General features: G+C 40.0%; 1 protein-coding gene and 1 long non-coding RNA gene across 2 annotated transcripts in view; both read right to left on the reverse strand.

The window, feature by feature from the left end:
* Positions 1-1,762: 1,762 nt before the first annotated feature.
* On the reverse strand, positions 1,763-2,607 carry LOC127644647 (uncharacterized). The gene is made up of 3 exons (XR_007970697.1): positions 2,561-2,607; positions 2,215-2,392; positions 1,763-2,011 (listed from the first exon to the last, which is right to left on the reverse strand). It is a non-coding gene; the product is annotated as an uncharacterized LOC127644647 (long non-coding RNA).
* Positions 2,608-9,201: 6,594 nt separating this feature from the next.
* LOC127645746 (uncharacterized) overlaps positions 9,202-11,518 on the reverse strand; it is a 2,418-nt gene continuing 101 nt past the window's right edge. Inside the window, exons 1-8 of the mRNA XM_052129407.1 lie at positions 11,411-11,518; positions 10,807-10,908; positions 10,038-10,706; positions 9,756-9,942; positions 9,615-9,681; positions 9,482-9,536; positions 9,301-9,383; positions 9,202-9,223 (exon numbers count right to left, since the gene is read on the reverse strand). The exon at positions 11,411-11,518 is cut by the window's right edge and continues 101 nt beyond it. Coding sequence (XP_051985367.1) covers positions 9,202-9,223; positions 9,301-9,383; positions 9,482-9,536; positions 9,615-9,681; positions 9,756-9,942; positions 10,038-10,706; positions 10,807-10,908; positions 11,411-11,518 — 1,293 coding nt within the window. The remainder of the gene's footprint in view (positions 9,224-9,300; positions 9,384-9,481; positions 9,537-9,614; positions 9,682-9,755; positions 9,943-10,037; positions 10,707-10,806; positions 10,909-11,410) is intronic.

Raw genomic sequence — 11,518 nt, forward strand, 5'->3', positions numbered from 1 at the left:
TTAACATCCAACATTATTAATCAAGCATTTTAGTCTTAAGTTATTTGAATAAAGTCTAATTAATACAATTCATTGCAATCCTTTCACTTATCTGACATTTGTTACAAATATTTTATAAGACAAGGAAAATAAAGTGGTTGGAGCCACTGTACTGTACGAGATACCTTTCAATTGAATGCATGTCTCATTGCTTCATCGTGTCAGGACCAGGGCCCGTACCCAGAGTGTGCTGCTGGCAACCCAGAGCACTAACTGCTATGCTATGGAGCTGTGTGGACCCAAGCTGCAGAGAATCACAACAGGGAGGACTTAGGGAAAACAAAGCTGTCTTTACTTGATGATGTTCTTCTTGAATAAACAACAGATCAATCATCAAAAAAGCAGGGCTGAAGAAAGTACAGATCCTCAATGGCTTGATGCTGGCAAAACATGTCCAAAAGCATAGAACAAACTTCCCAAACAAGAAGGTCAAAAGACATGGGAAAAAGTCTGTCAATGTAGTCAAAAGTAGGTCAAATGTGAACAGGCATTTACATAAGATCTGCCTAAACAAAATGACTTCAAGACTGAGCAAAGATGCAATCAAAAGCAGGGCTAACACACACACACACACACACTCTAACAAGCCAGGCACAGGTGATATCATTGAGCTAATAATGAACAGGAAATTAGGAGGAAGTTGTGGAAGGACTTGTGCTCTAGGTTCCCCTCTGCTGGACAGACCGTGGTGTGACACATCGGGTGTTTATAGTGCTGATAGCTTTATTTTAATGAGGCCTAATTTTTGTTTACAGTTTTTCTCAATTGCTAAAACACAATTTCTGAAACCTTGCTCCATTTTCTGAAAACATTAAACACAAAACCTCATCTTCAAGCACTATTTACAAAACCTCTGACTCCTCTTGCAAAATGAAACTTTCGCCTCAAAACAGTTTTACCTGTGTTCAAAATCAAACACTGCTCTCAAAACAGTTTTACCTGTGTTCAAAATCAAACACTGCTCTCAAAACAGTTTTACCTGTGTTCAAAATCAAACACTGCTCTCAAAACAGTTTTACCTGTGTTCAAAATCAAACACTGCTCTCAAATCATAAACAAAGTGATCAAAATGCTATACACTATCAAGCAGTCAGTAAACAATACACCAAAAAATTTAAGCCACATTGTTCAAAACATATACTGTATTTATTTTCTTGTACTGTACACAGGGAGAACTACATTTTTAATCTCAAAACAAATTTCATATTTTTTCATTGTACAGTCTACAGCAGTGCACTGTACTACAGTATACAATACTCAAAGGGACACAAATGAAAGGAGTAAACATGTGATCAATGTGCTTCTTGTCTTTGGCCTGGGTCAGGCCAGAGCACTTCGTCGACATCACAAGCAATATTGTCCCTCCTGAGGCAACGGGGAAGAAGCCTCTTGTGTGTCGTATCCAGCCCTGACATGATTCCTCACCAATATCACCACAGGCTAAATCCATGGCTTGCAGCAGATTTACTCTGGTGTAGGGTTGTCTATCATAAACTTTCCATCTCCAAGAGGAGAAAAACTCCTCAATCGGATTCAGGAAAGGCGAGTATGGAGGGAGGTATAAGTTCATAAACTGCCCATTGATGTTAAACCATTCCCTTACCTGAGCAGCTCGGTGGAAACTGACATTGTCCCACACTATCACATATGTGGGAATGGGATTCTCATTTAGCTCTTGACCCTGCTGCTCTTCAACCTGCTGCTGAAATAAAATATCTCTTAGATTGGCCATAAATCTTAGAAGGTGCTGGGTGTTATATGGCCCGAGTGTAACATGGTGATGTAGAACACCATGGTTGCTAATAGCAGCACAGATTGTGACATTGCCACCTCGTTGACCAGGGACTTCAACAATGGCCCGCTGTCCAATCATGTTTCGGCCTCTCCTTCTCCTCTTTGTTAGATAGAAGCCAGCTTCATCGACAAAGATTAACTCATGGGGTCTGTCCAAGGATTCCAAGTCAAATATTGTCTGTGTAGAAACACAATATACTGTATTTAGAATTGTGTAAGTCGTACAGAGACAGTGATATACTGTAGAGTACAATTAGGCCTACTGTATGCACTTCTAATTCACATACATTGTATATACTGAAGACTAATGTCATTCACATAGTATGTGTTAGTACTGTAGACAATCTGGATTACAGTAAATGTTTCTGAATGTCCACTTACTTGCACATACTGAGCTCGCAGTTCTTTCTCCCTTGGTGAGTTGCGCTCAGAAGGTACTCTGTATACTTGTTTCATTCGCATCCTGTTACGATGGAGGACACGGTCAATTTTTGAAATGCTCACACTGTCGATTCCCTAGAAGTGTGTGTTGTCTTGTATCTAGGGTTGCCACCTATGTCTGATAAAAAACCTGGACAAATCAATGACCCGGCCACCGCTTTGCTCACAAGTGAAAATGTCCATTAGACTCAGAAGACACAATTGGTCGTTGTGCAGTAAGATTGTGCATAGTCGTGAATATTTTAAACATCTCAAGTATTCTCACTTATCTTAACTTATAGCTTACCTGGTTGCTTAGATACTGTGCTTGTGCTTGTGCTTGCTTTTGCTTTGCTAAAGAAATAAGTAGAGGGATGACATTAGATTTGCATTTACCATACCTTAGCCACATCTATAGCCACTTTTATTTAGTATGTCTCAATCAGACATTGGAATAACAAAATCATACATAAATGGGCCTTAGCTTACCTAGTCTTCCATCTATACTTGGTGTTTCCCTTTGCTGCAGCTATCAGTGGTTTCTGTTCTTCAATGAATGTCTTGAATTCAGTGCATGACAATTTGAAATTCAATCTGACCTGAAGCTCAGACTTCACCATTGCAACTGACAGTCTGTTTCTTTTATCGGACCAAACATCCTCCATATGACTGAACACTCTTTCTGCATAGGCATTACTGACTGGTATGGAAAAAACAAAAGCAACTACTTTCAACAGCTCAGTGGATTCAGTTGCCTTGCTAAAAAAATTATTTGTTTTAGCATGGTCATCCAAAGCAGTTTTGCCTTCATGTTTAACCAGAATTTTAACTGAGCATACGGAGCAGGTAGCATAAAGTGGGTCGCCTGGTGTTGGCTTTAGCCATGTGGAGTAATTGTCATTTTTCAACCAGTCATTATTAAAGTATGTCGAACGTTTCATTTTCTTTTTACTGGCCTGTCCGTCTTTGTGAACACACTGTCATCTTCGTCTTCCGTCTCGCCACCCATGTTAACGCTAACGAACGACGTTGACGTACAATCTTCTTCACACTGCTTCTCAAATTGCCGCCTGTAGTAACTGGCTAGCTGCCAAGAAGACAGACGCGCTAGATGACGTAGCCTACGTCACGTCACACGTCCCAGAGCCAATGATAGCGGATTCTACACACAAGAGACACGGACCACTCTGTGCACAACGCATAGGCTATTTCAAGTGGAGAGAAAATAGATAGTTGAATATACATATTCACGTAGCCTTTCGAAAACCGGGACATTTAGTGTCCCGGGAGAGTGGATAAATTTCCCGGGACAGGTTATTAAAAAGAAGGACAATCCCGGTAAAACCGGGACAGGTGGCAACACTACTCGCCACCCATGTTAACGCTAACGAACGACGTTGACGTACAATCTTCTTCACACTGCTTCTCAAATTGCCGCCTGTAGTAACTGGCTAGCTGCCAAGAAGACAGACGCGCTAGATGACGTAGCCTACGTCACGTCACACGTCCCAGAGCCAATGATAGCGGATTCTACACACAAGAGACACGGACCACTCTGTGCACAACGCATAGGCTATTTCAAGTGGAGAGAAAATAGATAGTTGAATATACATATTCACGTAGCCTTTCGAAAACCGGGACATTTAGTGTCCCGGGAGAGTGGATAAATTTCCCGGGACAGGTTATTAAAAAGAAGGACAATCCCGGTAAAACCGGGACAGGTGGCAACACTACTTGTATCACTCGTTCCTGGATTTCTCTGAGTCGTATTAAATTATCTTGAAGGACCATGCCCACTATAACGGCCTCTTGCTCAGCAGTGAATATAGCTGTCCTTCCACCTGCATGTGGCAGCCTTGCAATTCTAAAAAAAAGTAGATGTGCAGTTACAAAAAAATGCATGCAGTACTATACATACAGTAATGTAGTTTGCAAATGTCTGTTGAAACAGTTGCATATAGTGTAGTACAGTAAATTTGCTATTACAAAAATACAGTAGTATACTGTACCTGTTCTCTTCTCTGAATGTCCTTACTATGGTGGACACAGAAAATCGGCTCAAATTGGGTTGCACTCTAAGTCCTGCTTCCCTCATTGTCAGTCCATGGACAAGAACATGGTCTATGACTGTTGCTCGAATTTCATCAGATATTTCCACTCTTTGTCTTCCTCTTCCTCCTCCTTTTCCTTGCCCTCCTCCTCCTCTTCCTCTTTCTTGCCCTCCTCCTCCTCCTCCTCTTCCTCTTTCTTGCCCTCCTCCTCCTCCTCCTCTTCCTCTTTCTTGCCCTCCTCCTCCTCTTCCTCTTCCTCTTTCTTGCCCTCCTCCTCCTCGTCGCCCACCTCGCATACGCACTCGTCCTCGTCCTCTCACATTGTTTCTTCTATCCATTCTCAGACTTTCTCCTTCCCACCTTCAACAACCTGTTTGCTCTCTGAACTGGCTTATATTGGTTGTGTCACATCATTTGAAACAGGCTGAATCAGTTTTGAGTGGTTGTGTTCAATAAAATGACATGTGTTCTCTATTTGTATTTGATTGTTGCCACTTGTGTTTACCAGTATGGATGACATGTGCATTAGAGTGCAGAATGTGTTTTGAGAATGAGAATGTGTTCAGAGTTTTGCTGAAAAGTCTAAGTGAGATCTGCAAATTGTGTTTTACCATGTGAAATTGTTTACGGTATTGACAACAGACTCCACAATTAGCTAAATGAGTTCAGGCAACTGAGAACTTTGTTCAGCCAATGGATTTTAGTGTTTTAGCAATTGAGAAAAACTGTAATACGTTTTGTAAAAGCTTTGTTTGATAGTTTTGCAAAAGACAATGATTGGGAGATTGGGCCTAAATGCCTAACGGGTGGCACCGGCCCACCCGTGGCTACACCAGTGCATTGGCGATTTCGATCATTTGGATTTACTCTTGTAAAAATGTCAGGTTTTCACAGTTTTTTTTGTTTTGTTTTTTCCGATTCCAAATTAATTTATTGTAAAAACTGCTAAGAGGATCAGTTTCGATTCCACTATACAGTATAAAAAATCACTTATATGAAAATATACAATGAAAATTAAATAAATATTCAATCAATCCTTCAATCCTTGCATGCAATACAAATTCCAATTCAAAGTTACTTTTGATTTGACATGAACAGCAATAATGTGTAGGGTCAGAATCTGACTTTGACCTGTATGTGCATGTGTCTGCTACATTGAAAAAAAAATAAAAAATAACTGCATTATAGTCTCACAAATTTTACAAGTTAATTTCTTTGTGTGTGTGTCTGTGTGCGTGTGCTTTTTTTGCATTGTGGATGTACTAGAGCCTCACCCCATCATTTCTGTGTGGGTGTGTTCCACATTATAGCTGATTGATTGATTGATTTTATTTGATAAAAAAAATGCTGTGTTGTAGTCTCACCCATTCATTTCTTATGGGACCCCAAACCGTTGTTTTCTTATACTCATCAAATTAAGTCCAGTTTGTGTGTGTGTGTGTGTGTGTGTGTGTGCGCAGTTGGCAAGTGGAGGAAAAGTCACCAAGCCTTGTCCTGCTCTGATAAGGGGAAACCATATTTTAAGTTTAAAAGAAAAATCAAAAGAGTCAGAAATAAACCCAACAGTAACTGAGGGTTAATAAAAACAAAATAAGAGACTCTTAACACATTTCACTACTTCTGGATGGTTCCTAGAGTTGAGCAATGAGATGGCCGAAGGAACAATTGAACATTTTTATTTGTATACAAATATTTGTATAGAAACATTTGCTCTCAGAATATTTCATCCATCACAAAGTGTGTCACATAGTTATGTTGGCTGTTTAAAAACGTTGCCCAATTTGCGAATTAATAATTCTTCGAGTTGGTTCTTTTCAGTGTATTGGCCAAACTGGCTTGTAAAACGTTCTCAATCAATTTGTGATCGATCTAATTCGTTCTGAGCGCTCTCTCACTGAAACATTTGGAGCGGTTTCCCACACAGGAAAACAGTATCGGGATATTAACGAACACAAAGAACAAACAGCGTTGGATACAGTGGATATTTACCTACAATCAACTGAAACAAAAGGCTGTCTTTTTGAGAGGTAACTTTGAGAAACTTCAACCAGTGCTATGTCTTGTAAGCAAGGGGCTGTTCAAAACGAATGTGTTTATGTCCTCTTGCACTGTTTTTCAATCATTTTCCATGTCAACATTCGCTAGATGGATGTCTTTTGACAACTGCGTCACGTTTCACTGTGTTTTCAGCATCTCTCATAAGAGCGCTGCAACACCTGTGTCCAAAACGAAAATCTGTCTGGATGATCAGGATACCAATGGTAATCACCCTGTTTCCCTCAGAGAGCTGCAGTTTGTTTTTTTATGTGTTTGGATCCAGAGTAAGATGACAGGAATCTGAAGGAAATACAATTAATTATTAGGATATCTGTATTTGAAATGTTAAACTACACTGCATTGCACTGCAAATGCAAAACACAGTACACATTTTGTCCAAATTGTGTTTTGACAGAAATCAGGTCTCTTATTAAAGGGATACTCCAGGATGTAGCATTAAGCTTTGTATCAGTAGAAAACCAGTAGTACTTTCGAATTACCCTGCTTCCCCCCCTCATAGCCCCATGATATGAGAGCAATTTCATTTTTAGTCTGGAAAAAATCCTCCGATGACGCAAAAATCGTCATTTTGCGTCATCGGAGGATTTTTGGGCCAGAGGCTTTAAACTACAGCCAGTATTAGTAGCTAGTTCACGATGTTTGCACCACGCCCATATGAGTGGGATCTTACTCATAGAATGTAAAGATAGTGTCAGCCATCTTTAAGCTAAGCTAACAAGCTCTTGCTCTGTAAAACTTTGTATAATAGTCTAATCACGATGGCGGAAGAAAGTTTTGAAGTAATGACAGATGGGGATTTCGAAGATCTTTTGTGTGAATCGGATGCTCAGCGGCTACCTATACGAGCCGCAATACAGCGACGAACAGTTGCGGGAGATGGAGGAACAAGAGGCGGCCGGAGCAGCTGCTGCAGCAGGGGAGCAAGACCTGCTTGGCGGTCAGGAGGAAGAGCCCGGCCAGACTCGAGCTGGGGCGAACTGGTGGTGTCAGTGCTCTCGCTGTGCGTCTACGCAAACAGATAGAGAGTCCTATTGCTGTCGCAAATTTCAACGATGCCATTTTCTTCTGCATGAGATCGCTGAATCCGCTGATGAAACTGCACCGCTAGCATGTGTAACTGAGCACCCAAGTTTTGTACCACACATGGACAGGGGGGTCCTGGAAACTTATTTCAGGATCCCGAAGATAAATTGGAAACGCCAGCCAAAGCCTAAAGGGACAAATGGACGGCTTAGTGTAAAGTGAGTATTTGTTTTGTATTTTTTTTTGTTACTAAGACGTAATGTAGAGAGTTTGGATACCCGGCATAATCACAATGTTGTTCCCGCGTAGTCAGCTGAGCTATTGTTATATTTTCATGTATGCGCACATACTGTATGTGCAAATAGTTCGCATTACTAACGTTGTGTTTACTATTTTGTAGACAATATCGCCTAACAGCTTACCGTCACTTCATTTGAATGGGTCCTGCAAGGCGAGAGACTTGGTAAAGGCTATCGTATCGTTTTGCCCACCTGTGTTGTCCAGGATATCAGACGGAGATATCCAGCTCCTGACGGGCAATACAGTGGATATCAGGAAACAGCTGAAGCTCTGGAAGAGCTTTGAATGTAAAAGTGTTACTATTAATTATTTTTTTCAATAAAAGTTATAATTGACACTGGTTGTGGTTCTTCTTATAAATCTTTAGTGTTGCTAGAGTATGTATTAGCTTAGAGAAATATTGATTTCAATTGGAGTTCAATTTTTTTTATGCGAAAGTCTAAGTTGTGTTATATACATTAGGCTAACTTTTCCTAACTTTAGTAAAGTTATCTTTAATTCAAAATCAATTCCAAGAAGGAAATAATCCAGGTCTTATATGTCTACAGTAAGTAATTACAGCAAAATCAGTGACAGTAACCATTCAGCCTCGCTCAGCAAGTCTGTAATGTAGAACTTTATTGTACACTGGAGTACAGGGTAAGATGAACAATTTTTTTGTTTTAATATTCACAACAAAGCATTTCTACCATATTCAAAGGTACAAGTTAAAATAAATAAAGAGATAGAAAACAAAAAATATATTTTGCACAATATATAGAAACAAAGCACGTAAAAAATAAATAATGAAATATAAACAGCTGAGGCAGAATCTGATTTTACTGTAGGTGCTATGGTAAGCCGGTTTTAGAAGCGGCTCTGGAAAGAAGCTGTGGCAGCTTCCTTTGATGGTTTTGGGACTGGTGCAATGTTGGGTGGCAGCGCAGGCTGTGGCAGTGTAAGTGATGAGGTTGGCACTGTAAATTGAATGTTTGGGTTGCGTCTTCTATCCATGACCCTCTTGATGAGTGTGTCTATAAACTGGGTGGTGTGTGGTGTGAAGATTTTCTTCAAGACCCACTGTTTGGATCTCTTGCAGAAGACTTGGTTAAACCGTGCTTGTCCTGTAAATGATAGGAAATATAATGAAATATAAAATCTGAACTAAGATTTAACTTTGTCATGTCTGATCGTTCCCATAGCTGTAAACATTCTAGTTTTGGATATTATACTACTCAGACAACACATAATATACCTGTCTTGGTTGTGTCCTGCTTCCTCTTGACAATGTTCTCATTGTGCTCCAGGATGGCAAGGTAACATCGCTCCTTCATTCCCTGGAATGAGAATGCCTGGCGTTTGGGGATGTATTTTAGAAGTGCACTGTGAAATACTTCAAGTGGGCCTGTGTGCAATTAAAAAGAGTAAGGGAGAAGGGATACAACAAATGGAAAAATAATCAAGTGTACAAGGGCAACTATTCTCACCTGTATGTTTGAATAGGGCCATCTTATCCATGTCTCTCAGAAGCCTTTTGTCAAGCACCAACGATGACAGGTCTTGAAACGCCACAGAATCTTTTTTCATCCACATGCGCTTCTTTTGCTCCTGGTCTGATAGAGTAGCATGGTCACACCGATGCTGTTCTTTGTTGTCATCTGTCCACTCATGCTCATTACACACATGGTGTGTAATGGACTTCCACCTGCATTTCAATGCCTGTATGAAAAACACAATTATTGACAATAAGTGTAGCGTTTTATTTAATTGTATTTAATTTTTCAAAAACATAATAACATTACAATCAAAAGTCTTACCTCGATGTCACCTTTACTTGTTGCACAGGCAAACCACATATGGTTTACGACTGACCTATAAAAGATATACAATTACTAATTTTGAACCTTGCAAACCAATGTAAAGTCTGCTCGATTACAAAATAACACTGACCTGGTCCATGCATGGAGGATTTCGTTTGACTTTTTCTTCCCCTTATTCTGCATCTTCTTCCGGAAACCTGCGAGTTATAGCAGAGTTAGGGTTGGAGAAGTGTGGATGTTTGTGTACAGGGGTGACTAAACAAATACATACCTTTTGCTGTGTGCCAGATGTCAAACTGATGTTGGACATTAGGAAATTGTTCCCTCATTATTTTTTGAATCGATGTGGAGCGATCTGTGGCCATCACCTCCACGTCAAGGCCCTGGTCCATCAACTCAGTCATGCCCCTTTTGAAAGCTAATGGTTCCATGGTAACAGAGCTGGTGGCCTCAGTAACCTAAAGAGTCAAGTTTGAGACAAATTCATAATTTTACAAATAGCATCTGTAATTTTCAATTACTATAATTTTGCTGCTATTTATATTTATTTTACCTGCACCAGTTCTGTGTGGAGTATCTCCTTTGTGTCATCCAACATAAATGTGTAGTGACAGTATTTTGCACTGAAACCTGGCGTGTCACATCGGCCATCACCCGTCAGGTGTAGCCTCTTTCCATCCTCCTGTTCTAAAAACACTCTTGCTAAGAGTTCTGTTCTTTTTTCAATATACACTTCCTCGATAGCAGGGTGCAAGTATACCTTCTGGATATTGTAAAATGTACTATGTCCTATCATTTGGACACCCATGGTCTTGCACCAGTCCGAGAGTTCTGTGTATGTGCCCCCTCTGAACAAAACAGCTGCTGCTGCAAGGAGGTTCACCTCTGGCATTCCCCTAACGTCACGTGAAGATTTCCAGGACCCAACATGGCCCCCAAGACATGTCCAATCCATCTTCCTCTGTGCACCAACGTCAACAATAGTCTTTGAAGAAATTGGTTTCCCACATGTCTGGCAAAATTTGAAGAGTGACATGAGGCTGGACTCGTTGACAATTATCTTATTTTCATGCCCGTCTTTTACACCTTCATCATCATCAGATGATGATGTTGATGTGACGGTGAATGTTGACTCGTGCTGATAGGTTTCATCATTTTCAATTTCAGCTTCAATGGAGCTGATGGTTGTATTGAGGCCCCCAGGTGTACTTGGGCATGGTGACTTTAAAACAAACAAAATTTAAAAAAAAAATACATACAGTTGCTTTAGAATTCATTAAAAAAAGAATATGCTGAAGTATGTTAGTTCTTCAGAAACTTACAAATTGTTCTTGGACAGAAGCAGGAATTTTGAGCGGTGTTGAGGTCAGTAGCAATGGTTCTTCATTTTTCGACGACACTAACGCATCAGACGAGATTGTAGTCTGAAATGACACAAGTTCAATAAGGTTGCATAACATTTAGTTGAACAGAACTTTTTCTGATGAGAAAACAATGCAGGTTTTTTCGTTGCCCGAATAAAAAGGCAATACCTCTAACATGGGCGTTTGAGGTTACTCACGGACATATAATCAAATATTTTACTGAAATTGAGGGTGTCAATTATATTTTTAAGCTTACAGTAATTAACATTATTTGTTCTAGTCTGTACTACATTCGGGTATCATATCGCAAATGTATCTGTCTCAAAAGTCTTCTCAACAGTTTAATACAGCAACAGGTTTGTGTGGTAACGATAGCATAAATCGACAAATATGCTAACTCAGTTTTACCGAACAGTGGCTTTACTTTGAGCTTATATGTAATTTTCTATCTAACGTTACTTTTATAAATTTGCTGTTTTACTGCAAACAACTAAAGTTAAAACATTATAGGCTAGGCTACTGTGTGATCAGAAATAGAGTCATTATCAGTTGATAGTCTTACCTCTAGACGAATGCGTTTAGTACCAGATGGCCCAGGCTGTTCGTCATCGGGGAAGGTGAATATTGATGGTATTGCAGTGTCCTTCAGAGTGGTTCTCTTCATTCGAAG

Source organism: Xyrauchen texanus, chromosome 6, assembly GCF_025860055.1.
Source record: "Xyrauchen texanus isolate HMW12.3.18 chromosome 6, RBS_HiC_50CHRs, whole genome shotgun sequence".
NCBI lineage: Eukaryota > Metazoa > Chordata > Actinopteri > Cypriniformes > Catostomidae > Xyrauchen > Xyrauchen texanus.